The 17,060-nt window shown below is 31.6% G+C and overlaps 1 protein-coding gene across 2 annotated transcripts in view; it reads right to left on the bottom strand.

Annotated features, from left to right (window-relative positions):
- Positions 1–17,060, bottom strand: part of LOC108693087 (flocculation protein FLO11) — a 22,839-nt gene that overhangs the window by 5,456 nt on the left and 323 nt on the right. For both annotated transcript variants that reach the window (XM_018201782.1, XM_018201783.1), the window contains exons 2-5: positions 4,221–4,312; positions 3,816–3,989; positions 2,194–2,435; positions 1,732–1,884 (exon numbers count right to left, since the gene is read on the bottom strand). In XM_018201782.1, coding sequence (XP_018057271.1) covers positions 1,732–1,884; positions 2,194–2,435; positions 3,816–3,989; positions 4,221–4,263 — 612 coding nt within the window. In that variant the 5' untranslated portion in view covers positions 4,264–4,312. The remainder of the gene's footprint in view (positions 1–1,731; positions 1,885–2,193; positions 2,436–3,815; positions 3,990–4,220; positions 4,313–17,060) is intronic.

Raw genomic sequence — 17,060 nt, 5'->3', positions numbered from 1 at the left:
TATATATATATATACACATATTTCTGTATGTGATAAAAAAGACAGAGACAAGATATGAAATTAGTGGAACATGCAATAGAAGGAGGGTTGAGGGGAGAGAGAAAAGAGTAATAAAACTCATAACAAAATATTTAAATAATAATTTTATATATACATACAAAAGAATATGATAATAAAATAATAACTCGATTTAAATGTAATAAAATATTTGAGACGCAGTAATGCTGGAAAATATCGTTGGAAAAGCGTTCGTCGCGCTTCGCGGGTGAAACCGATTTATGTATCCGTAAGATCGGATCGGACTTTCACGCCGATCGTCAGAGCTGAGGAACGAACGGAGAGAGGAGGACAGCTAGAAAGGATTGGCTAGGAAATCGATTACGGCATGCGGAAAATTACACCGATGCGATTATTTCGAATAATTCCGCGGCTTCGCGCGCGAGTTATCGAGAAAGTTGCTTGCGGGATGTTGCACAATTTTATGGTAAAGCTGAGCATTGTTTTCGCTACGACCTTCTCATCTCGCTAGCCAGATGACCCATTTTTTTATTGGATATTCGGACTAGAATACAATCGCGAAATTCATTTTAGCGACGACATCCGTCATTGAATCCAGTTCCAGCAATCCATTTAGCAGTAATTAGGGGAGATAAAATCTCTCAGATTCTCAGTTTTCATTTCTCGCGGTTCCTGCTCACGCGCCGAAGATCAATGTCACTTTATAAGCAGGATATCTGATTTCCCTTTGCGATGGAGAATTAATTGCGGTTCTCGCGAGCGCAAAATTGTTCCGAAAGAGCCAATGTCATATTTTTAACGAATTAGATCATACTTTAGATATTTTCTTTTCACGTAATATAAGACTGGATAAAGTTATAAAATGTAAGATTTGTCTTTGCAATTTATTTTAAAAGTAAACTACTCGATTTAACTCCTATAAAGTTAGTCCCCCAACTTTTCAAAGAATTAATTTTCTATAGCTTATTCGATTGCTTTATTGTTTGTACATGTATACACATTTCGTATTTTGGTTTGCACACTTCTGATAATAAAGTTATTAAAAAATATTTTTAGAGTGGCTAATATCACATTTAATTTCCCAACCACGAGTAAACTAAATTTAACTAGTCTCAATCGATAGATTTTTGTTTCGATAGTTTTTCAAAATGTGCATACATGTGCGATAGAATGAGCTCTAGAAAGTTAATTTTTTCAAAAATTAGGGGGACCAATTTCACGCTGATATCAATTTAATAAATTAATTTAAAAAATCAGTAAGAACAAATTTTGGAGAAGTTCTGGTTAATTTATAAAAGTATGACTAATTCAATATAATCCTAAAATATCACTCTATTGTTAAAAATAAAATATCAAAATATAAATTGATAATTTAAAGATAAAAATATTAAAAATATTTTGGAAAATATTATTTTAATATATATTGCATATTTTAAAGTATGACACATATTTTAAATATGTCATTTTCTTCACTTATTTCATTAGCAGAGAAAGCAGATCTGTTATTCATTTGATCTAGTTAGAAAATATTAAAAGGCCAAATTATTAAAAAAGTGTAAAATGTAATTGTTATGAACAATAATTCTAAAACATAATACACAATTAAATAATGTATAAAAGTATATATTCTGAAGTTTCAAGAACGAGGAAACTAATAATTTTTTATGCATTTACATAGCATTTGCTTTATTTTCATGATCTATATTTACATACCTTGTATGTCTCGTCGATCACTTCTGTCGGCTGCTTTGAGAGAAAATCATATTCAGGTTCAGCGAGATTGTTCTTCACGCCTGGAGTTTCATCCTTAGCACGTACTTGAACCACTGATGATAATGTGGGTGTCTTCGTCTGTTTATTTGATTCCTGTGCGAATCATGGTAAATAATTAGGCTGATTTTTCAATACATAACGTCTTATAATTTACTTAATTTATTATAATAATTTAATTGCTATAACATTAAACTACAATATATATAATTTGAATATATAATCATTTTAAAAATCTATAAATTATTATATACTGTATAAATGTATTAAAACTATTGTAGAATATCTCATGTATTAAAAGACTAAAGATATTTATAAAAAAAGTCGACCTTAAAAAAGAATTAAGCATTTACATAATACACATATAATGACAGGATATCCTGTACCGCGTCATTCCGTTCTCACCTGATTCTTCGTCGGTTTCGGTGTAGCATTTTCGGACAGATTCACTATGTTCTGCTCGACCACGGAATTCACGACGATCTTCGTGCCCTTTATCTGCTTTTTCGTTTCATCATTCTGATCTTCAGCCTTGTGCGTTTTGCTGGGCTGGATGTCGAGGACATTTTTCTTCGGCTGCTGCTCCGTCGTTGGCTTTGTGTGAATCGCTGACGTGGGGGACGTAATCTTCTTCACAACGCCTCCTTCTGAAAATAAACGACACATTTGCATACCTGACAAGAATAAAAATCACACTTCTGCGAGGTCGAATGATCGCGAAAACGAAACTAAAAAAGTATGTCCTGACGGCCGACCCCCGCGCTGAAGGTCTCGGTTTCAAGCAAATTCTTTATCCTTTGGAAAGAAAGGATTCAAGATGTGTGAAAATCTTTTTCTTAACTTTCAATTTTATTATGCGCACGTTACCCATTATTTCTTATTTTAATTCCATTTAAATTACATTCTTATATAATTCTTTTAAAGCTAAAGATATACATCATATTATTTTATTTTATTTATAATTATGCTGTAAATTGATATCAAACTTCAATTCTTATTTACAGTTTTATTTTATTACAATTATTAGTAAAATCTTTATTTATAAAAAAGAAGCAAACAGCTTTATTAAGTGAGCGATTTGAAAAGTCAAGGAGAAGAGAATCATGATAAGTAAACAATGAGCATGATTTGTACGCAAATCGGATAGCGATATGCTAAAGAGATTGGTACCCGATGCCCCTCGCCAAGGCCCATCTTGTGTATATACAGTACTATAGTACTCTTCAGCATTTCAAGGATTCATTCTTATTATAACCGAAGGATCAGAGTCCATGAACGAGCATGGCATAATAAAAGGTGATTACACTTGTTAGAAAGTACTTTCTGGCATTATATCCACAATTCAAAATCGCCTGACACTTCATGGTTACGAATTGCGAATTTTCTGCTTGATCGACATTATTGCCCTCAACATTTGTTTTTTAGAGAATTCTCTCTTCAGAACTTCTCGATGAAATTCTTTTTCGTATTGATTAATAGTCAAGATAAGTAAATAAATTATTATTGATTATGCACTTTGGAATGTTATCCCCTCAAGCGCTATAGATATCTTACAGTTACAATTATAAGCAAGAGATAGTGAATGTAAATACAGAATTCAGAGAAGGTATATGCAGGATACAAAAATAAACGAAAATTAAGCAAGAGTGATAAAATAATATAGAAATAATAGAACAAAATAGTAAAATAAGATAATAGAATAAAATAAATAAAAAAAATTGAAAAATACGAGCTAATCTTAGCAGCTTTTATTATCACGAACATGCACTATATTCATTTTTGACGTTGCGATTTTATCAACAGTTTTACAAAATAGATGTTCTCATAGAAAGATATCACAAAAACATTATAATGACGTGTAAATGTTTATAAACGTATATAGTGTATTTTTAATAATTTTAAATAATTTTTTTGTAATTTTACTGTTTTTATAATTTTATTAATTATTATTGCAATAACTGAATGTATTTCAATTTTTGCAGCTCTGACGTAATCTCCCTGAGTAAATAAAATTTTGCAAATGTTACCTGGAGGAGCGCTTTGAGGACTGAAGACCATCACCGTATTGCCGATTGTCGTGGTGAAGTCCAGGAAGCCATAGACAGTTTGTGTGATGAAATCATTATTTGCAGCTGCTGGCTTGATCGCTGCAATTGCATCCTCTGAGTGGCTGTTATAAACTTGTGCGGCGGACACTGCAACTAAAGTTACGAGCTCATAAAAATCAATTCTATGTCGTAATTCACCTAACAATTTATTATAAAAATTTCTCTTCATAGAATATTATGTAATTATATTTTATGTATACGAGGCTGAAGGGAATTAATAAAAATTAATACAATTAACCGAAGATTTAGGAATGATGAACCTTGAAACAGGAAGCATCTTACTCAAAATTCTATAAAATTCAACGATGACATCAATATACTTACCATACGCTAAAGCTGCGACAAACACGAAGTATCTCGATGTCATTGCGCTCAGTCTGATCTCATCCTAAGCGGACACACGAATTTCGCGGAATCTGAAAGAGTAAATAACACAACAAAAACATGAAATAAAAAAATTTTATCGTTATGTTAATCATTTTGCGTGCGAGTCCAGTGCTTAATATACATAATAATCGTCATATATATAATAATAGCAACATTTTTTTACATCATATATGCAATAAAAATATATTAGTCAACAACAAAAAGTCCAAAATCAAGATAAGAGTCTTAAAAATATCTTTTAAATGTCTTTTAAAAAATGTTTTAAGATGTCTTTTAGACATTTTTAAAACCTTATATTTCATTTTTGGACATTTGTGTTGTCTGGGCAACACATTCGCCAAAATAAAAATGTATGAGAATATAGAAAAATATTGTTGCAAAATACGGTGAAGATACAGTTATAAATATTTATAACTGTATCTTACTCTATTTTATTGTTCAACAGAAAAATTTGTGAATTACAATTATTGTTTAATATTTTTTATGAGAGAATCGAGCGATATTTCTCAGATAATTACGCAATTATTGCAGTTGAATGTGCAATCAACCTCTTATAACCATCTCTTGGAACAGGATAAAAATTGCGTGTTACATCAATCGCATAAATATGACATATTACCGTTATTTTACAAAGCACCGTTACTTTTCCTCTCCCTTAACAATTAACGATTATGTAAAAATGTCGGCGGATTTTGTTTCATTAGAAATAACATCTTGTTGATTATCTTTGTGTGCTCATCTCTTACAGGGATTGCTAATTATCAATTCTCCTACACAAGAGATCGACCTCGGATTTACGCAGTTACATCTCTGTTTCTTTACGGAAGAGATGATTTCAATAGACAGTGACAAGCGGATTTAATGAATATCTATTCGATTGTTATTGTAATAAATTCTCTTTTTAATAAATGTTCATTTCATCTAATTAACATTGGAAATTCTAATTAAATTAAAATTAATTAAATTATAACAAGTTAAATTAAATTAAAATTAAATTAAATTAAAATTTAATTTAAAATTAAATGAAATGTTAATTAAAATTAAATCTTTATTTTTTTCAATAAGAAATTTTAATAATTGTTGAATATTCCTTGATTCTTTATATTTTAATATCATCCTATATTTTATTTCTTTGATTTTTCTATGGACAAAATTGTCATTTACATAAAACATTGACATTGTCCATCGAATTTTAATTTACTGCTAATGAATGCCGGCGAGTAAAAAGAATGAAAGATCGTAATTTCGCGACTGTCTGAGGCAATCGAGTGTCGTAAATTAAAAAATTTCCTTCTCGCCCGATCACTATCTGCTTGAGCATGAGTATTGTGAGGCATGAGCTCGTTCGGAAAACATCTTGTGTGAGATTAACGTAACAGCTACGCTAACACAATCGCGGCGAGGAAAGTGCGCACTCGCGCGCACGCTCGACGAGATCGTTACGTAATACGCACAAGCATCGCCTTGCCGGTAATCGTTTTAACAACCCGAAACAATGGTAAGAGGTGCCTCCGGAGAGCAGGCACACCCAAGATCTGTGATGTCAAATCGGATTGACGCAGGCGGCTCGAAAAGCGCAATGTGGCACGCACTTTTTCCAGGTAACAAATTGACGCTACTTGTCACCATTTTGATGTCAAAGTGACGATAAATAGGCGTTAGTTTGTTATCTGGGAAAAATTGGTCGTTATTTAATGTCAAAATGACATTAAGGTTCCTGTATTTTGTAACTCTTTATTATACCTAATAGTTAACGTTATTTGCCGTCATTTTGACGTCAAAATGACATTAAAGATGCATCTTTATGCCTTCATTCTGTAACTAACGACTTAACGACAGTAATGTCATTAGTATTGTTGCGTAGGTTTTATACGGTGAAAAAAGCTGCGCAACGATATATTATATCATTATTATTGTTAAGAGTCATAAAATTCCAAGAAACATACCAAATTAAGAGAAAGTCATGGAATGATAATTTTTTTTTATTTGATTGTTTATGGATGTTAAGAATTAAAATAAAGTTATCAATTTTTTGTTGACTTTTGTGTATTCGTTGGAATAAAGGTCTAAAGATGCATCTTTATCCTGGTGAAAATTTTTTTCGTAATTTTTATACGAATTGGAACATTTTTCAGAAATATTCGGAAGTTTACATCTCTCAGAATTTTTCATACAACTGAATTCTGAAATATTTTGAAATTTTTCATCCTATTAAAAAAAAATTTCTCGTCAAATTTCTCATTAAATTAAAAAAAAAGATTTAAAAATTTTTTTTAATTTTGTAACATTTCATTAGAAATTATACTTACAAAAAATCTTAGAAATTTTACGATATTTCATTTATATTTCATTTATATTAATATATATGAAAAGTTCTGAGAAAAAAATGTAGATTTTTTGAGAAATGTTCCAACTCGTATAAAAAATGTGAGAAAGTTATAAAATTATATAGAAATTCTGAAAAATTATATGAAAAATTCTGAGAAAAATTTTTACCATGGTAATGTCATCATTTTTTTAAATCTATTCTTATGAGTGCGTCGTATGCCGTTATAGTACGTGTCTTTACATCGCCGATTGCTATACAGGGTGTCTCGGGTTTACCAAATGTTCTTCTAATTATGGCAATCTTGAACAATATGAAGACAATTCTTAATTAAAAGCCAATGAGAGAGAATATCGTTCATCCTTTCCAATTGTGCATTCTGAATTGCTTGAGTTTTGAATTATAAGATCGCGTTTAGAAGGTCGCTTGAGATCAGCCAAATTTGTCATCAATTTTCATCATCGAACTTGTGAAATTTCTCGTTCTTAATTCTTAATCGTTCATTGGCAATTTGCGTATTCTAATGTTTTTAACTCTTATAATTATTCATTTTATGGCTTATGCATTTTTCATGCGAAAGACTCGCTCGACCGCACTTTCGCTGCTTTCCTTTTCCTAAACACTGCGAAGCGCGAAATACTTCTGTCGGAGGCGGTCTTGCAGGAGCGATTTTTTAAACCGATAATCTTTTTCCTGGAGACTCAGAATCGGGGGAATCAGAGTAGCAGCGCACAGCCTCGCGGAATCACGAGAGCGCTCCTTTCACTCGTTCTCTCACGACTGCATCGCGGCTGATCTTGGCGAGCAGTAAATAACGGCTCCAGTTGAAACTGAAAAGCGCCAACGCCACGCTTTTATTGCGAGAACTGTTTCTGATGATAGGGTACTACGCGGCGAATTATTGCGAGGCGAAAATGCGTGAGAATTTGCAGATCATACGTAACCGATCAAATGGATTTATTCATTGCTATAAAAGTAATAGATATTACTTTATCGCTATCTATATAGTAGCATTTTTATGTGAAATTTAAGTTAAAAGCATAGAAAATATATTTTAGAATATTTTATGGGCGTTCTCAGGACGTGTTCTCATTTGGAGAACTAACGTTATGTGAGGAACTATTTGATTATTAATTATAATATAATTGATATGTATATATATATATGTATATATATATATACATATATATATATAAAATTTAATTAATATACCATCTTTTTTTATTATAAATATTATATTTTAATTAATAATTGTATAATCTTATATTGTTTCGTTTATAAATGATAATGTCAATACGAAGAAATCTTAATTTTCCAAATTCGGATTCGTTATGAATAAAAATAAATAAATAAATATAGTAATTGAGACAATGAGACAAAACAGTCGAAAATAATCACCGCGAGAATTCAAGGCGTTCACGATAAATCATACTCCAACTCGCGCGAAGGTAAAGAGGAGTGGCCCTACTCTCTCGCTCTATTCTATTCTATCGTATGTACATATACAAGCGTATATACACATACGTGCGTGGCATGTGTAATGACCTGTAAAAAAGAAATACGTGCTGCAACGTGCGTAAATCTCGACCGAGCATTCAAATGAACCCTTTCCCGCGTCTATTTCTTATGATCAAAATGTGTTTTCTTGCGGAAAGAAACGCAAAAAGCACAAAGCAATATTCTATGAAGCACGAAGAGAAGAAACCTTAGTGTGATTTACGTTTAATAATTTATATTTAAAAATAATTTATACTTAACTCTATGAAAAACTCTTTCCCTTTCTACTTGCTATTTTTTTTACATAATTACATAACACTTTTTTACATTCTAATTTAATTTATTATATTAATTAAGAAATTATAAAGTATATGTAAACAACGAATTGTCTAAATAGAAACATTAACGAAGTGTAAATATATTTTATGTTTCGGATTGTCGCGTCATAAACATGATTGTCCATCATGATAAAAATTAGCGACCGAACGATGTGTTGGAGACCGACTAATTTATTACGTCCGTGAGCGTAAATTTCGTGGTCAAGAGTAACGATCTGGGCGAAAGCCCGTCTCAAAATATGCTGAAAACCGGTCATCAACGGCAAGAATGGTGTTCGTCCGCTCGATCGCTCAAGATCATGGTCAGCTCGAGACTGCCGAGTCCATCGACCATCAACCAGGAATCACCTGCCTACGTATTCTTATAGTTTTCGACACTTTTCCCTTTCGAGTGAATGTAAAAGATGCTTTCGATGCAATTTCTCGTCTCTCTAAAATTCGAACTTTGAATCTTGCGCCTTCCTATTTTAATCATAAATAAATAATATCTATAACTTAATTATTTTTTAGTTAAAAAGTGGATAATTTATATATATTTTTAGACCCAATGGCTACATTTAGCCTTAATTGGACTTAATAATATCCATAGTTATAAAACTGGTCATAGTCATTCTATTCTTCAGAGAAATAGCTGTGATTAGGCAGTTTCATAATTAAGGATGTTATTAAATCCGATTAAGAGCGTCGTGTAAATGTAATTATTAATAATATAAAGACATATACATTTCAATAAAACTGATTGAATATTTTTTTCCTTAATAATGAATTATTTAATAATGAATTATTTAATAATGAATTATTTAATAATAAGGAATGCAAACAAACTTATTTTTTTATAAATAGTTAAAATAAGTAATGAATATGATTTTATCATATAATTTATAATAAATAATGAATGATAATTTATAATGTATCTGAGTTAAAATAATATAAATTCTATTCATTATTGCAACCATATTCGTCGTGATGCTATCAGAGATTTTATAACTGAGTCTTCGGAATGGAAATTTTTCAGCGTTGACATATTACTTTTGTCGATTCGCTGCAGTATATGAGCAGTTCGCTTCGCTTTCGAAAGGCTCTTCATTTCTCACTCGGCTGACGTATGTTAATCAGTTTTCTTCCAGTCATTGCTCCTCTTTTGGAAACACCATCATGTTTCTCTCACTGAGCAAAAATATATCGAGAAGCGTGAGAAGCCGCTCCAAAAATGCAATAAATCAGATGAAGCCATTTAACATAAATAACAACGTTGGAAAACATTAACATATTCTCCAGAAACGGAGTCGTGCGAAATTACGTCCGCATATTTGTTTGAACTCCACTTGAATCGACGTGATGGCCGTGAACCTTAAATGCGAAGACGAGATAAATGAAAATTTCCTATACTAAAAAGAATTTCTAAATCTAAATACATATTTCTTTAAATAATACTAACTAAAATAATACTAATTAAACATTTACTTCTGCTAAAAAAATATTTATTAAAAGTAAAGAAATCAGAATTACATCAAATTAATAAATTAATAAATTAATAATATATTTTAAAGTTTAATATTTTTTCAGTGTGCTGAATCACTTCATTTAGTAGATAAGCAAAATAAGATAAGACAGAATAAATTATTGATTAAGAAAGACTGAAAACGTCTATTCTTGTTTAATGCAAATTTTCGATTAAAAGCAGATAAAATTCATGATTGAAAGGGAGGAAAGTTCTTTCACGTGACATTTAAATTCACGTAAACGGTAATTTCTTCCTTAACGAATTTATGTACATTTGACGCAATCTATTTATGCATGCTTTTAAGCGAGACGATTCTAGACAAGCCTAATCACAATTCAGCGAACTCTGAGAATTCTCGGGAAAACATTTTCCCATGCATGCGACTTTTTATTCTTCTTTTAGCTGGAAAGGGTTAATTCTCTACCGAGAGAGAATCCTCGCACATTATTTTAACGGACAGCCGGCTGATACATCATCACTGATCCTTTTTCTCAGGAACAAACGTTATTGGCATTAATTCGGCAGTTATTCCCTCAAAATATCTCCTCTTTCTGTCACGTAATCATTTCCGTGTTACAAGTTTCATCCACTTCCTAGGTACGAATTTTCTTTCGGAAACAGATAATCATCAGACGATTTATCAGTGAAATGAAATTGAAATGAAACAGACAGAAACGGAGATTTCATTGTCTGCGCATCTTCGCGATAAATGGCGGACGTTGACTCCCTCGCCTTCTCAGAGAGATCATGGCCGTTCATGAGGTTTCACTGGTTTTGTTACGACGATTTTTTTTTCACTTTTTGTCCCGAGGACAACTTTTTAATTGAACGTCCTGTGTCGCGCGACCTTCCGGCTGGTACCAGCCAAAGAGATGAAGAGGATCCCTTTTTGAAGATCTGCGATCTCTCCCTGCTAATTCATCACTTCTTAATTTATTCCTCCCCTACAGTTTGCCCTCTGTTAGCTTCTTGATCCCTCTTTAAGATTGCTTTTATTAGAGTTTGAAACATTCTCCAGCAAAATGAAAGTAAACGTACTTTGAGTCATTAATTAAATTAATTGTAGTCAAATAATAAATAAAAACTAACAAAATTAAATTAATTATAGTGAAACGTTCAATATTTATCATTTAAAATGATCGAAGATGTTTGCTCTCTAAAACTTTTAGAATGAATTCCATAAGAATGAATTAAAGAGTGAAATCTCACTCTTAAATATTGAAAATCGAGCCACTCTTTTTCAAGACTGGCTCAATTTTCACTCTTTACAGTGAAATTCTATTCCAAAGAAATTAGAGAGTACAATAAACTTCAACGAATTACAATACTTGTTTTAATATACAATACTAAATGAATATGATTAATGCCCATTTCCATCAATGTAGATTAACTTTAATCTCGGTTTTCAACTTACTCTTCGTTTTTTTCCAATCTTTAAAACTAGAAAGAGACAAAGAGTAAATTGAATCGAGATTAATCTGCGTTGATAGAAATGAGTCTAAATAATTATTTGAAAAGAGAAGAAATTAAAAATTTGCGGCGGGATAATAAGCCAGTGTCGCAAATTTTAATATCTTCTTGTCTCTAGATCATCCGATATCTATTCTGCAGATTGTCGGAGTTTACCGCAAAACCACGTCGGATTGGAACCCCCTTGGTAGGCAGTCGCGCTTACGAAATCCGCAGAAATCGCTCGCAATGCTTGTTCATTCGCTCGTGCGAAGGAAAGAAAATGCACGCGTATATGGAGAGACTTACGCTTTTAAAATCCCTCACGTGTATCGGATTTGCAAAATGAGGACTTATTTTCACGGATGACAAAGTACTCATACGCATTATAACGCAGTGCACGACCTCACGCCTCTGGTTTTCGATTAAGTATTTGTTTGCGATTTGGCAACGGGGGAAGGATTAATGACCGTGCGGTTACTCGTCGCGAATTTTGCAACGACACCTTTAAATCGAGGTTTCAAGACAACGAGGAAACGACTGTTATGCAATAATAAATAATAATTATTCTGAGTATATAGGGAGGATCGATCTCCTTCTGGTTAACTTTATCGGATTAAATTAAAAAAATTGCCAATTGCAAAACTGAAAAACCTTATCGCTTAAAGCTTTCTTATCCTAATTTCTTAATTAAACGTACTACTTAATTATTAATTAAAAGTATTATATTTTACGTAAATGAATTATAATTTGCAGAAATGACAAAAAAAAATAAATAAAATAATACAATCAGTTTTAAGTTATGGAATCTAAAATTTCATCGATCAATTTAACCGATAAAGTAAACGGAGGTGGCAAGACCGGTTTATAAAGTTGATTTACGACTAATCGGAGAGTATATTCTATATTGAGAAAAATGTCTGATTAAATTAATTGGAATTCTAATTGAAAATGGAGAATTCTCTGGTTAAATCTTTTAATTGAAACAATCGGACTTTTAAGTCATAATCTTCCTGTTCGTCCATTTTCAAGACATCTTTCTCGATGCACATTTGTAAAATTAATTATTAATTCATTAGCGAGATATCTTGCATATAATCATTGAATTATAAAAAAGGGAGAAAAACATGCATTAAAGACGTTAAGATATCACGCGATAGCAAGTACGTGCGATTTAGCAATGTGTGTAAATTCCCTATCGCTTATGGCAAACAGCGCTGTTAGTTATTCCTTAATTATTTCCTGATCACGCGGCTTGCTAGGTCGATCGACCTAGATTCCATTTATCTCCCTCGTCGAGGATCTAAGCTGATCCGCGACAAGACGCGACAAGACGCGACAAGATCGAGTCGGAAGCGGAAGCCAGCGGATTTCACTCGGAAACCTCCTTGCATGTGCGCGTACGTGTTCCACGAATTTTATCTTACTTTCCACCAGCGCAAGTGCATACGTAATACAACCGTTAACGCCACGTAAAATTGCACTCGTTCCCGCGAGAGCATCGCGTTGGAAACGCACGAGCCGCTCGTAATTATACTCTTACCACAACGACCGAGTCTCGTGCGAAATGAAAGAGCGCTATATCGAGAGGTAACAACATGCGTGCGGTAAAATTACGTCTCATCGAATATAAAACAAGATCTAAAATTGTAAGTTGCGCGATCAGATTGAGTACCACTTACATATCCGTTTCTATCAGTGAAATCAGATGTCTGAATTCAGTTTTAATCTCAGTTCAAGTAGTTTTTCATCTTTTTCTAGTTCTAAGAATTAAAAAAAGATGAAGAGTAAGTTGAACCAATTAAGGTTAAAGATTAATCTACATTGATAGAAATAAGCATTAATCAAAGATAAAATTGTAGATCGACCTAGAATTATAAATGATTTCTGCCTTTCCCTTCTCTTTCGTTCTTTCTTTTATACAAAATGATATTGAAACAATTTGATACATAATCAAGTAGAAATATGAATTCGAGCTGATCGATTTTAGATTAACTCTAAGTTTACAATTTAGATAAAATAAAACAATGTTACTTACATATAAAGTACTTACATATAAAAAATTAACATAATATTAAATTCTTTTAACAAATGAATCATCGTTTCCGAACAAAACAAATCTCGATAAAATCTGACGTTCGACTTCATCCGTTCTAATTAAAAAAAAAATCTGTGTTACGTTCAGGGTCAATGGAGAATTGCAACAGTTCCTCTCCGTTTCGTAATTACGGCCCTTCGCGGTAATCACATGGCTATGTTACACCGAGGCAGCGGCAAAAGCGTATCGCTGGGCGTGTATGAAAAAAACGGGAGCAGTGAACGTGCCTTCGTACGCACGCACACGCGAATTGCGCGTAAGATCACGAGTGCGGACGACAAGTCGCACGTGTCGGAACAGAAATACCCGCGCAGATCGGACCTGGTCGCACGTGACCGGGGACCTCGCTTAGAAAGCAAGCTTAGGTTTCTCAGGAATGCCATTAAGCAATCGCTCTCCATCGGCCCCGAATGGAAACAACCGACGCGATCAAGTAGGCTACTCGGTGAGCCGAAAGAACGACATATCCGGCGATCGCAAATCACATTTCTTACGAACTTTTTCGTAATACGTCGAACTAGAATTGTCGAGATAAGAACGGAAACGAATAAATTGTAAAAACATTAAAATCTGAAAACGTTTATATGTTAAAGTAATATAAACTATCTAGAGCATATATTTATGAGCAAGAAATATGTAAGATCAGGTGTCTGTGAATCTCTCGTAACAGTTATAATTATTAATATAAATAAATTTTTGTTTAATTAAAATAAATATTAAGCGTTGGACTTGTCTTATCTGAAAGTAACAATTTAAAATTTATTGGAAGTCTTACTTTTTTGCTGAAACTTTACTTTTTATTACCACTTTTTTTACATCTGTAAATGATAATTTGTAGTCGTTTGTCATATTTAGAAATAATTATTGATCATTATCACATTGTTATAAAATATATAAATCATACTTAGAAATTTTAAAAGGATAATAATAATTAATTGAACGATATTTATCACAAATAATCGTTTTTTCAGGCAAAATTAAAAGAAAGGATTATTTTTCATTTATGACATTAATGCCCATTTAGTTTAATTTTAATCTCAATTAACTGTTCATCTTTTCCTAGAAATTTGAAAAAGATAAAAAGTAAGTTGAATCAAGATGATTAAAATTATAATCTTACATTGGGAGAAACGGGCCTAAGATATCTGTTCTTTAACTCAGAGATGTGATTTGAAACTTAAAAGATTATTAAATTTTGATTCCAAAAGCTAAAACTACAGCTTCAAAATTTATCAGATCTGTGTGAAAGTTTTGTTCCGAAATATGCAAATCAATACAGTAACTCTCGTTTTTTCACGCGTGTATCGTACATCAGACGCGCACGTAATATAACGCAACGTAACATAAGCGATATCCCAATTACAACCAAGACTACCTCGACGCAAGGATGCCGTAGGGAATGTATAGACGGTGCAAACAGTTATACACTTTCACTTGAATCTCGTTCAGTTTTACGGTTAAGGGATATACAGAGTGTCCACTATCTTCCTCGTCGAGGTTATCTCGATTATACAAAGTAATACCAAAACGATAGGCAAATGCATCAAGAGTGGCATTAACAGCTTCAACAATTGAAAGAATTGATTATTTTTAATTATTATTTTTCTCTTAATTCTTTTTAATTATTATCTTAATTATTATTTTTCTAACAATTAATAACAAAGAAAATAATAATTAATAAGTTCATAAGAGCAGTTATTAATAAAAATATTTTTTATAGACATTGTTCAATATCTGTTTCATTCTCTAATAAGAAAACTTCCTTTTAAATGTCTTAAAAATTAGCGGATATCGTGGATGTGATTTAATGTGTATAATGATATAAAAAATACTGTCAAAAATAATTAAAGCTTTAAAACAATTTATGTGTTTCTCTTTCTTAATCAATTAATTGATTCATCTATCTCGAATTTTCCACTGATAGTCAAAGGATGATAATTAAAGATCGAAGTGACTCGTTCAAAATTTTGCTTCAGGTAATTTTGATGTTATCGGGCAGCAAGCTTATTTGTTGCTGAACGCATTATTGTTTCGGATGCGACTGAATTCCCAGGCGAATCGTGAGACGAGGATGACATTCACTCGTTCGTTTATGGTGCGCGATCGTTCGTAAGAAATATTTCTGCGATCTACGTGTATCTTGTAGACACAGTATTCTTCGTTCTTTTTGCTGTTGGAGAATTTTTATCCGGGATCACATTTTCGTTTGATCAAGAATATCATTCTTATGTAAATAAAACGGGACGCTTTTGAGAAAATCTCTCGTTGTTATTGGATTTTTTCTGCAGATTTTAGATACAATGCGTTACGATTATAATTACGATTATAGTTATTTAGAAATTTGTCAGAGCAATTATCGCTGTTATAAAATTAATATAACACAATAAAAAAGTAGAATCAGATATACGATTATATAATACAATAAAAATGCTGAATTATCTGTAATTAAATATGTATCTTACAATCAAAATTTTATTAAAAACAATTACGAATCTTTTAGATTTCAAGGAATGAAACAATTGATTTTCTTGTTAAACGTCTTTTTAATAAATTAAATTAATATTATTATATTGATAAGAGAATTAAATTTTTGAATGGATTTCTTTGAAATTTTTAAAAAAGTCGAAACACTGTCGTGTTAAAAATTCAATCTCTCTTGCAATAATTAAAGAAGTTCAGTTCGGTGTCGTTGTTACTTTCTTAATTGGAAAATTTCGTCGCATCTCTGCTTCTGCAAATTAAACGCAAATACGGATGAATACTCTCTCGCGCTTTCTCTCATATTCAGCTTACATGAAAGTGACACGATTCTTTATTCATTGGTTGTCCTGCTCGCTTGTCCTCGAATATCTTTCATGCCGAAAACGCGATGTGTACACCGTAAGTTCTTCTTCACCGTAAGTACTTTTTTTTAAATTTATTCTGAGTGATTTCCATCAAGTTGAAAAAAAAAACGTGAATCGAAATCTAACAAAGTAAATTGCAAAATTTGAATTTCAAAAAGTTTTAAATTTCGCACTTCTTATTTCAATTTAATTTAACTGTTTTCCGGGTTACAATTTTCTGGGCGCGAAATTTAAATCGAACGTAACTACACATGTATAAAAATAGTATCATCTCTTTCTGCTTCATAAATAATGCAAATATTTTAAAATATCTCTCAACATCTCCACTAGATATTGTTTTCACTTGATATTATTTTCATAAACAATTAAAGTTAATCGATTAACACTTCTTATAAATGATTAAAAAAAATATAAAGTCGTTCAAGTACTGCAGTTAATTTTTAACTGACCATGATAAAATAGGTATTTATATAAGTTTTTAATTTGTAATAATAAACATTTTATTTTATAATCTTATTAGATTTAAAAAAAAACAGTAAAAAATTTATGTAATTAAATTAAAAATATAAGTGTTACATTCTAAAAAAAATTAGAAACTAAATTCTACATAGAAAAAAATGTGAATAAGATAAATTCTTATGTGATATAGAAAACGATAAAATATACATAAAAAAATACACACGCATGTATGCACACATATATATATATATATATATATA

The sequence above is a fragment of the Atta colombica genome, unplaced genomic scaffold, assembly GCF_001594045.1.
Source record: "Atta colombica isolate Treedump-2 unplaced genomic scaffold, Acol1.0 scaffold88, whole genome shotgun sequence".
Classification (NCBI taxonomy): domain Eukaryota; kingdom Metazoa; phylum Arthropoda; class Insecta; order Hymenoptera; family Formicidae; genus Atta; species Atta colombica.
This window is presented reverse-complemented; position numbering and strand designations above follow the sequence as displayed.